Below are 20,900 nucleotides of genomic sequence, written 5' to 3'. Positions count from 1 at the left end.
GTTAGATGATCGCATATCAGATGTTTTTCATCCTGTTACTGAGTTTTTTTTATCATTGAAAAAGATCTGCATCTGTCACTGAGCACATGAACTCTGTAACTGATGCTTGGACGTGGAGCATGCAGGCATTAAAAGTCTGTTTTCTTTAATCCATCTTGGCTTGAGCTGTTTTCCCGTGACTGTGTGAGAAACGGGTCCTTTCTTGCTCCTCTGTTTTTCTCATCGGGAGGCATCTTAAAGCATCGCGGTGATAAACTCCGGAGCGTGAGCACTCACTGCTGGTGGAAAGGCCATTATTGCATGAGTCATGACTGAGGGCTCGGCTGTGGGTGTCTCATCAGTATGACGCTGTGAAGTACTTCTGCTCTGAGTGTTCTGTGTGTAGCTTAGTTTTTTTTTGTGTTTTTTTGCAGCAAGACTGCGACATTTGGCCCGGGTCCCTCTAGACTTTGGCATCCTCTGCTTCTATGTATGCGGGGTCTTGGATTGTTCTCTCCTCCGGGCTAACCTTTTCACCGTCTCCAGGGTTATAAATATTCTACAAGTCTGGCCTCCTGACTGCCAAAACAAACCGACTTAACTTTGACAGTTTGGCTCCGTGTTACTATGGATGTAGGCTTGAAAATACCTAAACCCTCAGGGTGACACACTTGTTCCTATTTAATTTTTTTCATTCCTTAGGTTATAAAAGGTGTTGTGACATGCACCAACAGCAGCAAGGCAGGGAGATAAAAGATTGAAACATGATGATGATGATGATGATGATGATGATGAATTAAAGAACACATGTAGAGAAAAGTGAGGGACGACTAAAGACGAGAAACTTGTTTGTTTTCTTTTTCTTGTCTCACTAACGGGTTGAGTTCGTCTCATAACGATGTAAATATTATTGTTTCAGTGGATGACCTAATTAAATCAGGCTTTTATAAATAGATTAAAAAAATGAGTGAACAGTTTCCATTTTAGCTCAGAATTATTAAGTTATTATAATTATTTAGACGATGAAGAAACATTTTGGAAATGGCAGACTTATTTGGTTGAAGTGCTGATGCATCCATTGCTCTCTCTAACCTGGTGGGATTTGGGTAAAAAAATAAAATGGGATTTATTGATTATATTGATTGAACTTTCCCAGCATCGATAGAAAGAATGCCAACTTCACTTGAAGAGTTGAAAGACTGTGTGTGGTTGCTTCAGTACACACTGATGATGGTAAATGCCCCACTGAATCATTTAGATGCCTTTTTGGATGTCAAGTCTGATGGCTCACTAGACCAGAATTGGTGGGAAAACTGTGGTAATAATGACCTACATTCCCTTATTTTTTAACCCCAAAAAATCTCCAATCCTGTGTTGACACAGGAATCCCTTCAGGATGTTAACTCTCTCCGTTTTCTTTTCTTCTCTTCGTCTCTTACTGTTTACTTGTTCCTTGAAATGACCTCGGGCTGGGTTGCTAAAACAGGCCGGTTGTCGCTTGAGTCACCCTGGCCGTCTTCCCTTAGGCTAATCTCATTCTGGCATCAATGTCATCAGGCCGTGCCACAAATGCATCATCGGAGAGCGGTGAAGAGCTGTTTCCATTGACCAGATCCACAGACGTGAGCATGCAGAACGCTGGGCCAGCAGTCGGCACTCGGCTTGTGGTTTCAGGGGAAAAGTTGCAAGAACAGCTCGCAGTTGCAGATATTTAAAAGAAGACACGTCGACTGTAGAGATGCAGGCCGTATTCATGACGACGTGGATTGGCTGACGCATCCAAACCACCTTCAAATGTGTCTTTGTCTGTCGTCACCTGTGCAGATGCATCTGGAGAACTCAGCTGGATGTGGCCAAGCATCCACAATGATGTCTCATTTTTAGTGTTGCGTCTGTTGAATGCTTCACGTGAGTGGATGGGTTAGTTGCGAGATAAGGAACGACAAGATCTACCAGGAGCTCTGTCACTTCATAGCTGCTCGCGGCTACAAACGGACTTTTCAGCGGCGCCGAGACAAACTTAAAAAAAAAAAAACTTTTTAAAGCGTTGCCGCTTGAAGCTTCTGTCACTCTAATTTTTTAACTTGATATCGAACACAAGCCACAGACCCAGCAGCACATCTATCATCTCCTCCAGGTTCTACATCTTTAGGCCCCATTTACACGGAGCAAAAACGGTGGCATTTTCATGCGTTTTGGCCGTTCGTTTACACGAAAACGAAGCTCAAAGTCATCAAAAACGATCATTTCTGAAAACTCCGGCCAAAGTGGAGATTTTCAAATACTCCGTTTTCACGTTTGCTTGTAAACGGAGGGAAACGGAGATTTAGGCTTCAGAACGTCACATTATGCGACAGAAACGTCACCAGCATCATTTGTGCGACCTGTGTTTACAATTTGTTTGGCCACCGTCAATATTTTCTTGTATTTTACCTGTTTTATATTCTAAAGTCACACTTAAAAGTAACTCCACTTCTCTGTCACTCCAAACGAAAGACTCTCGTTCCGTCTTGGAAGTAACTGGCAGTCAAGGCTGATTTATGGTTCCGCGTTACACCAACGCAGAGCCTACGGCGTAGGGTACGCGGCGACGCGCACCGTACGTAGGCTACGCTGTCGATTAACACGGAACCATATTATTCAGGCTTCACTCGTGTCATTTGTTGATGTTTTTTTCCAGGATTCCGATTGGCTAGCATGACTTTATCTTCTCGTTACACTGCCCCCTGCAGGTTTGGCTGCTCATAGCACCTTAACAGCGTATTTATGCGGGTTCGTGTAAACAAGGGTATTTTTCAAAACGTAGAGGGGGAAATATCCGTTTGTGTAAATACCCGGCTCTGTGTAAACGTGGCCTAAGCCGAGATGAGTAGAGCCGAGTAGATATTAGTGAAAAAGTGCCATAATAGAAAGATTGGTTAAAAACAACAAGATAATTGACAGCCTGGTTTAGTCATGATATACCGGTGCAAATATTAAGATTGCCAGTGCACCGCTCTTTATATATAGAATATGAGACCTTGTCAAAACTAACTTTTTTGCTGGCTTGGACTTCACTGTTGAGTGGTTTATGTGCAGATATTAGAGGAAGACAATCCTCTGCCACGTCTGCACTCGTCTCTTTATGGACCTGGATTCGGTCCGGTGGGTTCAGCTCTAATGACTGGAAGAACAGCTGAGGTCTGTCGAGGGGACGAGCAAACGAACCATCCCTGCGTGCCACTCGCTGATGGCAGGTAGCTCTGGTAGCAGCGCGGCTGATTAGCTAAATTAATTTTAATTACAGGGTTGATTTCTTCATGCATTCAGAGGAAGAAAAGCGGAAGCAAGAGGTGACCGGTGAGAAGCCAATGGAGAAGCAAGAGTCAAAGAAGCTGGCTGGCTTGTTGACACCTGATCAGCAGCAGGAATTAATGTTTCACTGGTCACAAGGCGGAGACGTCGCAGCACCAACATCCTGCCAGTGTTTCCACCGGGAGTCTGCATGCCCGTGCGAGAGGATGCGCACATCTAATTATTCGTATTTTCTTTGTGAGAGGGTGTTTTTTTTTCCGCCTTGTTCTGCTGCTGCCGAGGCTCCGTTTATGCCTCTGTTGCTGAATAATTTACATGGATATTTAGTTGGAGAGGAGTAGAGACTGCTGACTGGAAAAAAAAAGGTTAGACAGACTGAATCACTGAAAATGTGGGCCAAAGAATTACAGAACTCACTGGACAAAGTTTATTTCAGTCCACAGCTACTGACTCTCAACCCTCTTGCGTGTCCGGATATCTTCCCAGCACTGACGACGGAGACTATTAGAACAAAAACCTTTTGTCTTGCCCACCACTATTGGGTTACTGAGTTGCTGCGTAGTCACACATGCTGCTTTGCTGTTGCTGACGAGGCAGGTGGCATCCTTTTATGGCTTTAATTGGGGCACATCGTATCCCATTATAACTCAAATGAGCCTGCCGGGCTTTTACTGTAATTATTTGGCCTGCATTATTATTTTCTTATAAGGTACAGACTATTTTAGTGTACTTTGGGTACCTGTTAAAAAAAAGATGCAGAAAAGCAGAAGTTACGTGATCACATGGCGGCCTACAGGTCTGCTACAGTAGTAGTCACATGACACACTGGTTTCTGGAGACCGGTTTTGAAGCCTTTCCTTCATACTGCCATGTTTCCCTGCCCACTGTATGTCAATCAAAGTTAGAAGTGCGCTTCTGGCAGATTTTAATAACGGAATATATGGTCAAACATGTTAAAATGATGGCAAAAATTACAATTTCTGCTGAGTTTGCACAAACCACTGATTGCTTCAGTAAGCCTGGTAGTATGATGGGTACAGATGAGGAGGTAATAACGGATAGCCATTGGCTAAGCCGTCTGTCAATCAAATCGGCTTTTGTAAATTTTCCTGATGTGGTACCAGGAAAAAAAAAAAGTAACCCCTCAGAGTTGTCATAGATATGAAATCAAATGATTGAGACCAAAATGTTTTTTCAGCCAGGCTGTAAACATGTTTGTTTCTGTTCTTAAGTTGGACATTTTAACATGGGAGTCAATGGAGACCGACTCATTTTTGGAGCCACCCTCTAGTGGCCGTTCGAGCAACTGCAACTAAAAAAAAGTCTATTTTTCCCTTCCTTTTTGTCCAATATTTACTTCCATCCCTATATATTGCTAATGAACTTGGTTTCTTTTGTTTATGGTCTCTAAGACTTTGCAGGTTTTTAAATTGTGTTTAAACAGCGTTCACACCTTCAGCTGCTCTTCTTTATTGCATGCAACTCCTGCCATATAATGCGGTAGCTGTCCATTTATGCGCTGCTGGATAAATCAATGCACCTGACACAGTTAAAGTGTGTAGTCAGTCAAGTGTAGAATTTTTTCTTACTTGAATGATGGAGGAGTTGTTTGTGTTATTATTTGTGACCTTTTAGTGAGAAAAAAACATGTAAACGCCATCTGAAAGAGAAATACTCTAGTGGTCAGTTTGGGTACTGCAGATATCAGTCAAGCTGAAGATCAAGAGTATCGTTACTGTCCCCAGGAGGGTTCAGATGTGAAGAAAAACCATGATGGTAGGAAGTACATAACAAATATTATTGCTTTATTATTTCTGTAGTGAAACAGAAGATCAGAAATCATAGTTATTTTAAGTTGGGCACCCAAAATTAGTTTCACCAACTGAGTTTCTAATCACGTGTGAAATAAACGTGTGATGCTAAATGATTCTGGTCAAATAAATCTTTGTATTTTGGGGGTATTTTTCTTTCTTTATTTACTTTTACCACTTGTCTATTCCGGTTTTGATGCTGTTCTTCTGTCAGATAAATGTGCTGCTGTGTAGATCAGCGGCCCGTATTTAAAGGATGGAAAAGGAGACTCAAAAGTGTTGTGATTCTTGAGTCAACTCCATTCAGTTCCCTAATAATCTAAGTGATTACAAATGATTGTAATTCCTCTTTTTTTCCATTTAAGTAAGTTTCAAATACTAATACTTGTGCAGTATCAGTGAAGCCCAAGTGTTGGTACACATGTAGAAATTATTCCACGCCCTGATTTTCTTAAACAATAAAGTACTAGAATATCACTTATTGTCCTTTATGTTTCAGTGTTGACTCACGGGTTGATCTACGTGTTTGTCATAAAACTCTGAGCTTTGATCTGGCTTCATTTACACACACACATCGTTTTTGTGTGAACAACATGGGTTGGGTAACAAGCTTAAATCTATCCTGACTATTGGTGTTGGAGAGCAAGCAAGCATTCCTCCTTTAATTTAGTCTATTGTTTCCCAATACTTTGTCTAATAGATTTATTTCTTAACGGTTTTCTCACACTCCAACCTGATGCTCCAGCATCTCGTAGACGAGACGAAATAAAGACAAGGTTGTGTAGCGGGAGAATGTGATCTAATCTCTGGGTGATTCACGAATCTCTGCACAGATTCCCGGGTCCACAAGCCGCCTCGTATCTGCTCACTCTGCTAACCATTAACTTTTAGTCAAACTGTGAATGCGGGCAGAAAACGCTCCGGTCACGCAGCCTCGGTTTGTTTAGGTCACCCTTCTCGGGCTAAAAAGCCCACCAGAGCAGCTTATGAAGTACAGCCAGAAGCTGAGGTTGAAATGTCAATATTGAATTATACTTAAAAGGCCATTTATCCCGTGTATTTTAAGTTTAGAGATGAATTTGTGGTCCTGATATTTTCTTCACAACAGTTACTTACTGTTAGACCAAGGCCTGCCAGTATTTATCTATTTAAACTGTCTTTCTGTGGTCTGAGGAGCTTTTTTAGATGAATGATTCAAGCTTGACTTATATTATTTGGTTGAATAGCTGCAGATAGAAAGAGAAAACATTGATTCTGTTTAGATTTCTTTTCCTGTACTTTGTTTGTTTTATAGTTTTGACTTGAAGTGGAGGTTGCATCTTATTATTCAATTGCAATAGTAAGTACCTTTATTCAAAGTTACAGGCTGTGGCTTTTTCACAGTCGCACTTGTTGCTTCTATATTTCTTTTGATAAGTGCATTTAAAAATGAGTCGCGTGTGTGTTGTCATCAACATTACTCAATGAGGTTTGTTTGCCAGCAACACATTTCTATAAATATATTCAGCCTGGAAGATTTACGCTCCTCTTCTTGGTTTTTTGCAGGTTTGCTAAGAACCTGTCTCCGGACAAGATCAACCTGAGCACGCTGAAGGGGGAGGGCCAGCTCACCAACCTGGAGCTGGACGAGGAGGTTCTGCAGAGCCTGCTGGACCTGCCCACATGGCTGGCCATCAACCGCGTGTTTTGCAACAAGGCTGCCATCAGGGTGAGGGCCCCTGCTACCGAGTAGACGCTGAACTCGCTGCCGCGCTCGTGTTGACACAGAGAGGCAGCAGAGATGAGTGTGTGTGTGTGTGTGTTGGTGTTCAGTGACGCTGCCCAACACACACACACTCTCCTGGCTCCGTCTCAGGCCCTGATGTGGCCACCAGCCAAGTGTCACGTCCGACAGCAAACTCCAGCACTCCCTGGAAACAGTGAATGGAGCTCTATAATTTACTTTGCAACTGCATTTTATCCAGGCCAAGGTCCATGTTCCACCTTTTTTCCCCCCTCCGACAAATTATTACTTTCTTCCCTTTCTCCGCCTCGCAACAGTTTGTTTCAACATTGTTTTTAGTTACAGTATCTGTGTTTCAGATCTTACATTTTTGGGGTCATTTAGCTTCTGAAGAACTCTGCAGTTTATTATTATTAAGGCCCGAGCACGTACAGTGCGAAGGCCCTATTGTATCTGTAGGAATATTCATTTATTTATTTATTTATTTATTTATTTAAGTATTTTTACTTTGCCCCCCTAAACGTGCCCAAAAAGTCACCAAATTTTGCACGCAAGCCAGGCCTGGCGAAAAATTTGATATTTAACGGTTTGCATTAATGGGCGTGGCAAAATGGCTCAACAGCGCCCCCTAGAAAACTTTGTGCCTCAAGCCCCACGATACGGTTTGACGTACATGCACGAAAATCGGTACACACCTGTATCATGTCACAACTTAAAGAAAAGTCTCTTGGAGCCATGGCCGAAGCCGAACAGGAAGTCGGCCATTTTGAATTAATCGTGTCATTTTGGCGCAATTTATGCCATTCCTTCGGCAGTTAATACGGCCCGAACCGTAACGTGCACCCAGGTGTGTTATACATCAAAATGTGCGTCTCCATCCTGCGACAACGCGCATTACTTCTCTTTCAAAAGCGTTACCATGGCGACGCTAGACGCCAAAAAGCGCGCACCCCCTTCATCTGATTGGTCTATATTTGATAGTTCCCCAAAAGTCACCAAATTTTGCATGCAAGCCAGGCCTGGTGATAAATTAGATATTTCATGGTTTGCATTAATGGGCGTGGCAAGATGGCTCAACACTTTTCTCTGCCATAACTTTTGAATGGTTTGACTTAAAGACTTGTGGGTGGTGCCATCGGACTCGGTTTTGAGTCCTTGAACATAATTGGTGCAAATTAGCCCCATCCCTTTTTCTGATTGGTCGATATTTGATAGGTCCTATTTTCTGCCATAACTTTTAAATGGTATGACATAGAGAGTCGTGGGTGGTGTCAGCCGCTAAATGTCATGGCCTGAAGACATCTACATGCAAATCATACAAGCGCTTCCACTGCAGCATGCCTGAACGTGCACAAGGGTGCCAGGGCCCGTTCATCGCTGCTTGCAGCTTTAATTATATTATTATTTTACTCGCTTAAACAAATCAGTCACTTGGATTTGCTGTGCCATTGACGGTATTTAGAGGAGTTGTTGTAGCAGAAGCATCAGAGCTGGTGTACCAAAACCTTCTCTGCTGCTTGGGTGCAGCTTTTTGTCCTTTTCAGTTTTGACTGTCAAAATGGTTAAAAAAAGATATAACAGATGTTTATCTCACTTCCTCACATGTCAGTTTCCCATTTCTTCTTCACAACTTCCTGTTACACAGCAACCTCAAAGTGATTAACTGTCCTGGTTGGGTAACGTGGCAGTATGTCCAGTATACATGCATCTGCTGCTGTAAACGTTTTTTCATTTGCTTGGATGAATCAAAGTGACAGACGTGACTATGCACCCCCCCCTCCTGGAGCTTTACAGCATTTACTTCAGGGATGGAAGGCAAATCAAATGTGTCTGTTTCAATTAACGTGTCAAATGCCGAGCACTTTTAGCTTTATGATGTCATGAACAAAAAAACCCAACTTTCAATTAAGTACAGGAATTTAATCTCCTTTACTATAATTTGACACAGACTTGAACAGGAAGCCTCGTGTAGAGGATTAGCCGAGCTCTGCAGCTAAATACCTGTCTGATTTTGTGTTTCTCTTTCTTCTTTTACCCTTCAAGACTGAAAACCTCTGACTCTGTTGTGTTTCTGTTCTCAGATACCATGGACGAAGCTGAAGACTCACCCAATCTCCTTGGTAAGTCTACACTGCTCCTCGTACAGCCCAAACAAATAACATTTGTGCGTTTGGGTTCAAGTTCTGAGTCCGGTTAATCTTCCCAGCCGGCCCTTCAGGAGGTTTCCGGTTTGCTTCAGTGGCTGCCGTGTTGTTTTGTCGTGGTATTTCCCCCCGTGGAGCTTGTGTTTCTGTGCCCCGGCTGCCACCTCAAGCGGGGCGCAGGTGTCGGATTAACAGACCAGCGCCCGGGCCGGTCCGGGCCGGGACCCAGGTGGCTGTTATTCCCAGCGGCGCTGGAGCGGCTGGAAACCCGCAATCACAACTGCTCCGTCTCTAACACTCAACCCCGCCATACCTGGATGGTGTGCACGGATCTCAGGCCTCACACGTGCACTTTCAGCAGCTGGTTTTGACCGGGTTTTTGTTTAGTAGAGCATAAAAGAGCCTGGATGGACATAAATAAACAAACATTGTCTAATAGGGTACTGCAAGAGCGCTTTATTTACCAGAGTATAACTCTGTCAAGGTTTTTAAAACGTTATTTAATAGTATAATAAGAGATTATTTTCTTGGGGAGGCTTTTTCCTCCAGGTGATTTATACGCCGATGAGAAGATTAATGGGGCTTTAATTGTTTCAGAACTGCAACAACATAAATCAAAGTTTCAATGACTTTCTTCCCGTTAAAGTCTGCCAATTGTTCCTAAATTAAAGAGGAAATTAGTGTATATCATGTCTGCTTAAACTATACATACGCCGCGACGGTTATACACTGAGGTATAACTGAGGAGACTACTTGTGCTCAGATGTTACAGGAATTAATGAGTCGTCATGTGAAAAACAACCAGTCAAGAGCAGGACTATTTGATAACTTGTTTATCACAATTTCCACTGTGGTTGCCATGGTTACAAACCTGCATGGAAGGGGTTTAGAAGCAGAGATAAGAAGCACAGCAGAGAGGGATGGACCTCAAAGACATATTTGGTTAACCTCAGCCTCTTTTTAAAGTTGATATGCTTTAACGGCATGAAGGAAACATCTGGTTTTGTTTCATCCATTTTCTTGCTGGTTATCTGAACTGTTGGCACTGGACCCTCTGTGGTAGTTACGATCAAGCTGTTCCAGCATAATGTTAGAGTTTGTTGGCTGACACTTGGAGCGAGAATTATTGCTGGGACAAGTGTGAAAAATGTACCTAATGTACGTCAAACAAGCACAAACCTAACCGATGATCACATGACTGCTCTTTCAGACCCTGGATAAAGTGGTGATGGAGATGAGCACCTGTGATGAGCCCCGCCCACCCAATGGTCCGTCTCCCATAGCAACAGCATCAGGACAAAGGTGAGCTGTAGACATGCTTCTTCTATATTCAAGATTATGATATAAAACTAAACAAGCTTTTTAATTATTGTTTATTCTTCTTTAAATTTGCATTTCTCCACACAATGTCGTCAAACCTCATCTTGAGAACATATGAAAAGAAAGCAAGATACTGATAAGCAGTCACAGCATCTTCTGTGAAATTGCAAAGATTTAAACCAGGGGTGTCAAACTCATTTTGCTTGGCGGGCCGGATTTGACCAATTTTTTTCTCGTGGGCCGCACGCTCAAAATAACAAAAACGGTGCCAACATTTTTTTTTCCTAATTCTTTTTTTACTATTGTTATCTAATCCAATATCAGTTAAGTTAATTTTAAAGCAAATATGCACTTTGTTTACACTTTAATTATGTAAAATATATTTCTTCAGGATCTTTTCTCTAAATTTCTGGGGTTTTTTTTCAAATAATTTAAGGTACTTTTAATATCATTTTACAAAGATAAACAGAAACAAGTATGTTTTTTTTATATTTCGCTTTTTTATAGGAAATTTAATTAAAAGCAAAATCTTTCTTATTACATCCGAGAGTGTTTCTTTGTGATTTAAAGATTTTTCCAGTAACATTAAGTGTATTTATTTTTAAAAATTGGTGCGGATAAAAGTCAGCACTTCTCTTTTAACTGTTTTACTTTGTCACTATCCTCGTATTCAAAACTGAAATTCTCAGAATAAATATCTTTTATCATCTTTTTTAGCAGTGATATTTTTCCTGCGAAAATATAGAATAGTAGTCAGTTAATAAAAATAAACGACCGTCTACAAAGATATAAAATCGGCAAATGCATTCTAGAAAACTAAAAAAATGTCAAACTGCTCTATTTGTGGAACAAACGATGGATTTGTAGAAGAAATATATTATCAGATATGCTGCGATTCATGGCAATTATTTATGCCTTCCTTTTAAGTAAATTAACATTTCATTTTTTTGCGTTGGAAACTTCTGGCGGGCCGCATGAAAATCTCTCTCGGGCCGCACATTTGACATCCCTGATTTAAACAGAAAACTGTTGAAGAGGAGACAGAATATTGCTGCCAAGTCTAACGTCAAAGCCAACGTCAATACGGTTTGTCTCCCATACAGTGAATATGGCTTTGCTGAGAAGGTGGTGGAGGGGATGTCTCTATCCATCAACTCCATCGTCATTAGGATCAGTGCCAAGGCCTTCAACGCCTCCTTTGAGCTCTCCCAGCTGCAGGTCTACAGCGTCAACACCAGCTGGAGCATCAGCGACCTGCGCTTCACTCGCATCCAGGATCCTCAGAGGGGCGAGGTTTGTCGGCCCCTTTCACCATAGATGCCGTTTGCGTTCTGTTGTGTCTTTATCGCAACTTTACAGTTAATTTCCTTTTTTTGGGGGGGACCAGATCCTGACATTTAAGGAGATCAGCTGGCAGATGATCCGCATCGAGGCCGACGCCATTCAGAGTGCCGAGCACGAGATGCTGAGCGCCCCCATCCGCCTCATCACCAACCAGTCCAAGATCAGAGTCACCCTGAAGAGACGGGTGAGGACCGGGCACAAACACGGCGCTGAGCAGATTCAGCCGCACACTTTATGAGGGCGGACTGTGTTTGAAGCCAGACTGCTCCAACTGACACCAGCTTATTCACAGGGGATAATGATCCCTGTGTGTTGCCTCACAGGCTTCATCAGCGGTTTGTCCAACTACAATGAGACTATTGGAGATTTAACATAAGGGTCAATCACGAATAAGGATTTTCAACAGGTCAATTTTAAAATAATAAAAAAAAAAAAATCTATTGCAGTAGTTCAAACATTAAGAATGTTGTGTACACATAAATTCATCTAAAAATTTTAAATTAAGTGATTTTTTTGTCAAGATGAATTGGCACTAGCCTTAAAAAAAGTCATGTGGTGCAACCATGATTCATATTCAAATAAATTAATTTCCTTAACATCTTGACATCTTTTTTTTACAAGTTTTCAGTATTATACAAAAATGGTTGTTTTTTTAATGGTCATGACAATGATGATAATTCCACATGATAATTCCTAAAATGGACATCATCAGTCAAAGTTTGTTTGTATATTATGATGGAAATATAAATACAAATGTGTTGCAATCTTACACACTACAAGATACTTGGAAATCATGCCAGATAAGGCAGAAGATTGATTTAAAAAAAAGTTTTCAAGACAACAGTCGTGGTCGGAGACATGACATTTTAACGCTTAAAACGACAACAAAATCCCAAATAACTAGTATTTTTTGTAAAATTCAAGTGAGTCCATATGTGGGACAGGTAGGTCATATATCTGGTATTTTTTTAATCCATTTAAACCTTTTTTGAATTGAAAAAAAGTCTGTTTTTCAGAAAATATATGCGTCACGTCATTGACCCCTAAATCAGTTTCAGCTGTACAAAAGGCTGCTTGAACATTCGGACTAGAAGTGTTTCTTAAAAACATGTCTGCTATGTTTTATTAAACCTGTAGAGTTCAACAAACGATCACACAATAATTACAACATAACAAATAGACTCTTTGCCAGAAAAGTGTGATAACTGCGGCTGCCAGTCAGCCTCCACCTGCGTATCGCATGCTTATAGCGGTGTCTCCTCCTGACACAGATAAAGGACTGCAACGTCGTGGCCTCCAAGCTGATTCTGGTCCTGGACGACCTGCTGTGGGTCCTGACCGACTCCCAGCTCAAGGCCATGGTGCAGTATGCAAAGTCCCTCAGCGAGGCCATGGAGAAGTCTGCTCAGCAGAGGAAGAGCATGGCCACAGAGGAGCAGGTACGCATTAGCCGCACAATTATGACCACGACATTGTCATCTCTTTACGTCTTTCCTACCTGAGTTAAGTATTAATTTCTCTCCATCTCTCTGTTTGTTCTCATTTTGCCTCATTTCCTTTTCCTTCCTTCCCTCTCAGTTTATGCCTTAACCTCTTGTTACGGGCAGGAACGCCCACACTCTCCGCACATGCTGGGCCGCTTCCTTCCACCAACTGGCTCGAAAAAATCCGATAAATAGTGCACGCCGCAAAAATGTCATAACCCTTGCTGCCAATGTATAATGTACAAAACATAAACACACAGATGTCACAGACGCCAGACAGTCCCTACAACCCCCCACCACCAACATTTATGGGTCCCTAAAAACCGGTAATACACCGTCAGCTTAGCTTAAGAGCTAATTCTTTGTTATTTATGAAGGGAAATGGTTTTATACAGAAATGTGCTCATTAAGTGTCCGGCACACTTAGAGATTTGATTGCACTATTATAAAAAGTTTATTTTGACGTGCATACTGTCTTTTTGCAAATTGTTCACAATATGCATTTCATTTCTGCTGTCGGTACTATTAAGTTGTGAACATGCACAGCTGCTGGTTTGAAAGGATTTAGTGTATCTTTTTTTTTGCACTGGTTTACAGCTGTGACATTTCTGGATTGTGAAAAAATGGTTGTTAAAAAATAACATAATGGTTGATCGTTTTTGTAGTGTATGGACTTATTAAATACAAATGATTAAAGTTTGGCTTATAAGGATTCATTGTTGATTAGAAAATAAAAATGCTCCAAAGGAAAAAGCACAACAGTGTGTAAAACCCTAGAGATGTTCAGGCGGACTTGCTCTAAGTCATAAAGGGTTAATTCAATTCACCACAAACGATAAAGATAATTCAATTATTTCAAGTCATGGTCTAATAATTTGTTCCTGAGTTTCTAAGAATTCATCTGCTGCTTTGTGCATCATTTTCCTGATGCAACATCACCGTCGGTCGTTGTTGCTCTCTGTTTCTTAGTGGGCCTCTGATTTTCTTCCATCCATCCATCCATTATCTATACCCACTTTATCCTTTGCAGGGTCACGGGGGTCTGCTGGAGCCTATCCCAGCTCCGATTTTCTTGCCATTTAAAAATGCAAATGCACATTTATCATTTATCGCCCACTGAAGTTCACGCCTGTCCGTGTCCCAGCAGGCCTGCTGTTCACTAATCAGATTTGTTTTCTGTAATTGGGTCTGACATGCCATCTGGTGGTAGCACTGAGCACTGCATGACCCGGTTGTTTACCCAACGTGACGGCCTTTCTGACTGGCTGTTATTTCTCCTGGGAAATAAACGGAGGTTAAAAAAACAAAACAAACCCAGATACCTCATTAGTGACACCATTACCATAAAAGAAAGACAAAGGGGCCGACTCGCTGCCGTCAACGGTGCACTGAATATTTCCATCTTTGCTCTCCAGGTGTCGTCGCCGCCCACCTCGGCCCAGCAGGTGCGCACGCAGCAGACGCCCACAGCTGCCGATCAGAGTGCAAGCATGGCCAAGCTGTTCAGCGCCTACGACGTGTGCGAGACGTCCCACCACCTCCAGATCACCCACCTCGACCTGCACATCTGTGACGACATCCATGCTAAGGACAAAGGTAGCATATACACGTACAAGTGGAGATGGTCACATGATGCCTTTTGAAATGCTTTTGAATGTCTTTTTTAAAGTGATTTAAAGCTCAGCTGGCTGCTGGAGCTTTGATAAAGGGTGTGATATTTTGGCCATTGTGCACCTCTGTTTTTTAATTGCTTTTATACAGAGGTGTCAAGTAACGAAGTACAAATACTTCGTTACCTTACTTAAGTAGAAATTTTGGTTATCTATACTTCACTGGAGTAATAATTTTTCAGACGACTTTTTACTTTTACTCCTTACATTTTCACGCAATTATCTGTACTTTTTACTCCTTACATTTTAAAAACAGCCTCGTTACTCTATTTCATTTCGGCCTTTAAAAACAACTATCCAGTTAAATTGCTCCATCCGGATAGAGTGAATTTGGTTGTGGTTGTTTCAGATGTTCTTGTCCAGTTTTGTTCTTACATCTGTTCCCTCAGATTCCTGCAACTAAACTTGGATGTTCATTCCAATAAAGGTTAGGATAAATGATAACATGCCTCTGAAGTTTGACTTTTTGCACCATTACAATACTTATAGACAACTAGTCATCATATCTCCTGCTCTCTGAAACACATGTTAATGCTCAATAGTACACATATATGGTTCTTTAATGTATTTGCATTATACTAAGATGCATTCATTTTCAATGGATTTTGTCCTTAATGGCTTTTTTCCCCCTTACATTACTTTTACTTTTATACTTTAAGTAGTTTTGAAACCAGTACTTTTATACTTTTACTTGAGTAAAAAACTTGAGTATTTTTAAACTCTAGTATCTATACTTCTACCTGAGTAATGAATGTGAATACTTTTGACACCTCTGCTTTTATATAATTAAAAACATTATTAGAGATCCTAAATTGTTTTGTTGCATTTGTGCTGCCAACTCTGCCAGCAATGCAAGTCCATGTGCAAATCCACGTGCAAACGTCAGACAAAAACAAAAGTCTGCTGCAAAGTGCTTTGTGCAATTACCGAGAGAGCAGTGTAAACATCAAATAAGGGCCTGAATTTTAATTTGCCGTTGCAACTTCACACGAGGATGTAAAATTAAGAAAAGGAAAAGAAAATCCTGACATGCAGAGTCATATATTTTGTGAAGGCTGACTTAGATTTTAATTTAATTTGCTAATTCTTTTTGTCAGATAATTTTTTTTTTTAAATACCTGACATGTTTCAGTGATTCCTTTCCCCTTCATCAGAGTCACAAGATGGTATGTGTGACCTGTCATTTATCAGCTGATGTTAAAAGACTTAGCTTCTGCTTGAAATGTCTTTCATCCTGGTTCACATTCAAGCTACGTGGAAGAATATACTCTTTTGTTTGACTTATTCTGGTGAAAAATGTTGTTTACAGCCGTTTTGAGTGTGTTTGTTTTCCTGCGTTGCAGTTAACAATAAGCGGATCACAGGTGGAGCAATGCAGCTTTCCTTCAGCTCCATCACCCTGGACTACTACCCTTTGCACAGAGCAGGTATGAATTCTGCTATAATGATTAATGTTACTCTCTGGACTTTATTTTGACGTGGTCTCAGTGTTTCTCCAGCTTTTTTTTTTTTTTTATAAAGGATTAATATCAAAATAAATAATACTAATTAAACAGAGTAGGAAAAAGTGCATTATGATGTGAAATCCCTCCCTTTCTTCAGGTGACACCTGCGTACACTGGATGCACTACAGTGAAGCCACTAAAACCAGGGACGGCTGGGTCAAGAACCTGCTCGATGAGTTCAAGTCCAACGTGGAGATGTTAAAGAGTGCCATTCGGGATCAGCAAGCCCCGGCTCCTGCACACAGTTCCCCACATCATGGTAAACCTGGACACTCACACATGGCTCACACTATTACAGATGATTGGATTTAGGTAGGCTGCTTTTAGGTGTGCCTGTCTGTTGTACCTCTTGACACCCACAGCACATCACCCGTGTGGGCTCTCTGTCCCCCAGTGTCCCTTAGGGAGGATGTGTTTGGGCCTCTAGCAGGTCAGGGGCCAGCAGCAGGAGGAGTAGGGCTTAGGGAGGCAGATGAAGGCCTGCTGGGTTGGAGCCCACACACACGGCCTCCAGCCCAGTGCTGCTGGTGCCTGGAACCAGGTACCACGGTGTGTGTGCGCACCGCTGGGTGCGGTGCTGCCAGTGGCGGAGCGCGGGTCTCAGTACCGAGGGGGCGGAGCATTCTCCATGGGCCCTTATGATAGTCATTTTAATGTTCAACAACACCTCATTCTACCCATCAAACAACATTTATTCTCACTTTTATTGAGCCAAGCCTATAGGCCTATGCTGCAGAAAGCAGAGTAAAGTCACAAACTTGTTCAGAAGAACAAACACACACATAGGCCTGACAGTAGGGATGGGCGGTAGGACTAAAACATTTATCACGATAATTTCTGGCATTTATACCCGATAATGATAAAAAAATACCAATTCAACTCCATCTTTGTAAGTATAAATCTATCACCACATTCAGTCTTTGGAGCCCCCAAAACACTGCTCTAAAAGATACTAAATACTACTAAACGTCATCAATGGGAATTTATCTTTCTTTCTTTCGCTCTTTCGCTCTTTCTTTCTTTCTTTCGCTCTTTCGCTCTTTCTTTCTTTCTCTCGCTCTTTGGCTCTTTCTTTTGCTCGCTCGCTCGCTCGCTCTTTCTTTCTTTCTCTCGCTCTTTCTTTCTTTCTTTCTCTCGCTCTTTCTTTCTTTCTTTCTCGCTCGCTCGCTCGCTCTTTCTTTCTTTCTTTCTTTCTTTCTCTCGCTCTTTCTTTCTCTCGCTCGCTCGCTTGCTCTCTTTCTTTCTCTCGCTCTTTCTTTCTTTCTTTCTTTCTTTCTTTCCGTACGTTGTGCGTCAATTTTTTATTTTTTTTTTTAAATATTTTTATCCCGGTTTTTTCCCCATTTTATCACCCCGTGCTCCTACCTAACAGTCCTGGGCATTGCCATCCTCTACCAACCCCGGGAGGCCCTGCACTGAGCTCAGGTCTCCTCCTTAACCTGAGGAGTGAGCAGGCCGCTTCTTTTCACCAGACAGGGTGGGGTTTCTCCGGCCAGACGTAGCGCGTGGAAGGATCACGTTATTCCGGCCGGATCCTCCCCACCCCATCCGGCGCCCCGGTTGGCCAGAGGGGGCATGTGTAGCCCAGGACTGTGTGGATGTTTTTGTGAGGGTAGCTCCCATTAGCTACCCAGGGGAACACGGGGAGAACATGCAAACTCCACACAGAAAGATCCTTTCACCAACCCCACCCAGGGTGTGGGCACTGAAGTCATGGGGGAACTAACACGCACTTCAGCGCCCACAGCGTCCCCCGGCGGGAATCGAACCCAGGACCTTCTTGCTGTGAGACGGCTGCACTACCTGCTGCGCCACCGTGCCCCCGTTGTGCGTCAATTTAACGCAGAACCATAAATATGGATTTATGAAGAATCGGGAATTTATCGTTTTTACCGCGAGATGACAAATTCTTACCATGGGGAATTTTTTTGACTGTATATCGTGAACGGTAAAATATCGCCCAATCCTACCTGACAGCTGTCAATCACATGGCTCTGAAAACTCAGATAGTCACGGACTGACTCAGTTCCATCTTTGATGCAGCTTTAATAAAAAAAAAACCAACATAACTGGTCTAAAATTACACAATCTATTTAGATAGATATAGACACAGCGGTCTATAACATCATTTCTGAGCTATATAACAGAGAATAGACTCTAGTCTAGTTGACAACAACACAAAGCTCATTCAAATTGGCAGGTGGTCAAGGCTACCACAACATTCTGATAAAGAAATTATTTATGAAGGTTACACTGACTCACCAATGGCAGTTGACTCTTCCATAAATCTTTGTACATGCTTAGTCCTCTTAAAGTTTAGCACTCATCTCCTTCATGGCCGCAAATTGGCTGTTACTGTTAAGGCTGATTTATGGTTCCGCGTTACACCAACGCAGCGCCTACGGCGTAGACTACGTGGCGATGCGCACGTACGTTGCGTGTCGCCGCGTACCCTACGTCGTACCCTACGGCGTAGGCTCTGCGTCGATTTAACGCAGAACCATAAATCAGGCTTTACAGCCAATCAGCGTTGGCTCACAGCCCTGATGCGACAGTTGTAAAGTAAGAATTAGCCTACACTGGCCGCACATTGCACATTTTATCGTATTTGTGGCCTACAATTTACGATTATATATGAACGTATCACACAAAACGGGGCCCTATGAGCTTGTGGGCCCCGGGTCGCCCGCCCCCTCGCCCCCCCTCTGGCTCCGCTACAGGGTGCTGCACACCTTTTTCTAGGCACATGGGTTTGTCCTTAGAGAGCCGAGTGGTTGGACTGTTTTGGTTGTTTTTTTGTTTTTTTTCATACTTTTACATGGCGCCTCCTCCCTCTCTCTCCAGGTACGGTAAACACCTCGTCCTCCTCCAGCGCTTCCTTCAGTCCTCCTCCCCAGAGTCCCAAGACCCAGCTCATGTCCAGCTCGGTGGTTCTGAGGATGGCCGACTTCAGCATCTACCAGGTCTGACCTGCAGCAGACCTGCGGCATTGACGCCTCAAGAGGCTTCACACACTGTCCTTCGCTTGACTTTCTCTGACCGTTTCTTTTTTAGGTGTCGACAGCAGACCAGCGTCGCTCCAGCCCCAAAACCATGATCTCCTGCAATAAGAAGTCCTTGTACCTTCCTCCGGAGATGCCAGCCATCCACGTGGAGTTCACAGAGTACTACTTCCCCGATGGAAAAGACTACCCCAGTAAGGAACATTTAGGAAACCCAAGTAAAATAACACATTTTCTACAAAAAGAGGGGTTTTTGTGTTTCTTTTTACCCAAGTTTACATTTGTGTGTCTTACTTTTGCACTTAATTGCAAAGTTTGTGAATAACTGAATATTATTTATTTTTAATATTTAATTGTTATTACTTTACTGAATATTTAACAGTTGGATCGTGCTCAGTTTATTGTTCAGTGGTATGCAGGTACAGAGAATTCCACTACATAAAGGCCAAATTTTAATTTGTTTCTTTTTACCCAAGTTTGCATGTATTTCTTAATTTTGCATTAGAATTTTATTTTCAATATTTATTTTTGATATATTTTTATTTCTATGCATATCATATGCATGGCTGCACTCTGTTTAGTTGAAATAAATACCAAATGTCATTGAATACTCCTGTATATAGTGTCTTTATTCTTCAATCAGTTAATATAAACATCTCTGATGTTAAAGATGTTATAGAATGTAATATCGTATAGGACATGAATAGGACAGGAAAAATAACATCAGTTACTTTGCTGAGTAACTAATTGCTCTTACAATGAGGTAATTGAGTTTTTAAAGCGACACTACGTAACTTTTCCACCTTAATCTAATATTTCCAGAGTCATTGTGATGGTACATCAACTTCCAACAGGTTTAATGAACCTCTGTCATGGTCTGAGGGGTCTGTATCGCCTTCACTGGCACTATGTAACTTTGAGGAGCATGGTAGGAACCCTGCCACACTAAAAAACTACAAATCGTTACGACTTTGACTGCTTTACGGCATACGTCACTTCCCCCTCCTTCCCGATTCGCAGTCGAGACGAAAATGGGCGGGGCGTGGAGCTCAGAGCTCCGCAGAAGCTGTTGCTGCGTTGTGGCTGCAGCAGCTCCACACAACAGACGTGGGGAAAAGACCCTAATGGTTTAACTTTTCAACGGTTTCCTGCTCGGAGGCAGAACCACGCAGGCCAAGTATCTGATATAACAAAGTAAAAGAGTGAAAGAGTCGTCGGCTCGCTTTGGATCGCGGCTGTAACGACCAAACACCGGCTTCCACACAGTAAAGCCTGAATTATGGTTCTGCGTTAAATCGACGCGGCGACGCGCAACGTACGGTGCGTGTCGCCGCGTACCTTACGCCGTAAGCTCTGCGTCGATTTAACGCTGAACCATAAACAGCCTTAAACCACAAACACTCACACAGACCGGGTCGGATCAAAACACGGGTTTTATTCCCCACTTCGCCAGCTAAACGCAGTTGCTGGCCAGCTCTCTGCGGTGCAATTAACCCCAATCTTCAGATAAAACTAGTTTGTTGAGGAAAAAATATTAACTCTTATTTGTAGCTGCAGAGGAAAAAAATAATCTCACGGGGAAAACAAAAATAATCATGCCTCGGAGCCTATTCACCATAATATA

General features: G+C 42.3%; 1 protein-coding gene across 2 annotated transcripts in view; it reads left to right on the top strand.

Annotated features, from left to right (window-relative positions):
- bltp3b (bridge-like lipid transfer protein family member 3B) overlaps positions 1 to 20,900 on the top strand; it is a 43,121-nt gene that overhangs the window by 5,261 nt on the left and 16,960 nt on the right. For both annotated transcript variants that reach the window (XM_061714085.1, XM_061714084.1), the window contains exons 2-12: positions 6,630 to 6,792; positions 8,889 to 8,927; positions 10,162 to 10,253; positions 11,375 to 11,564; positions 11,659 to 11,799; positions 12,887 to 13,054; positions 14,515 to 14,695; positions 16,113 to 16,196; positions 16,372 to 16,533; positions 19,119 to 19,237; positions 19,329 to 19,470. In XM_061714085.1, coding sequence (XP_061570069.1) covers positions 6,630 to 6,792; positions 8,889 to 8,927; positions 10,162 to 10,253; positions 11,375 to 11,564; positions 11,659 to 11,799; positions 12,887 to 13,054; positions 14,515 to 14,695; positions 16,113 to 16,196; positions 16,372 to 16,533; positions 19,119 to 19,237; positions 19,329 to 19,470 — 1,481 coding nt within the window. The remainder of the gene's footprint in view (positions 1 to 6,629; positions 6,793 to 8,888; positions 8,928 to 10,161; positions 10,254 to 11,374; positions 11,565 to 11,658; positions 11,800 to 12,886; positions 13,055 to 14,514; positions 14,696 to 16,112; positions 16,197 to 16,371; positions 16,534 to 19,118; positions 19,238 to 19,328; positions 19,471 to 20,900) is intronic.

This window comes from Cololabis saira, chromosome 23, assembly GCF_033807715.1.
Source record: "Cololabis saira isolate AMF1-May2022 chromosome 23, fColSai1.1, whole genome shotgun sequence".
Taxonomy (NCBI): domain Eukaryota; kingdom Metazoa; phylum Chordata; class Actinopteri; order Beloniformes; family Belonidae; genus Cololabis; species Cololabis saira.
The sequence above is the reverse complement of the archived record's forward strand: the minus strand, read 5'-3'. Positions and strand labels throughout refer to the sequence as shown.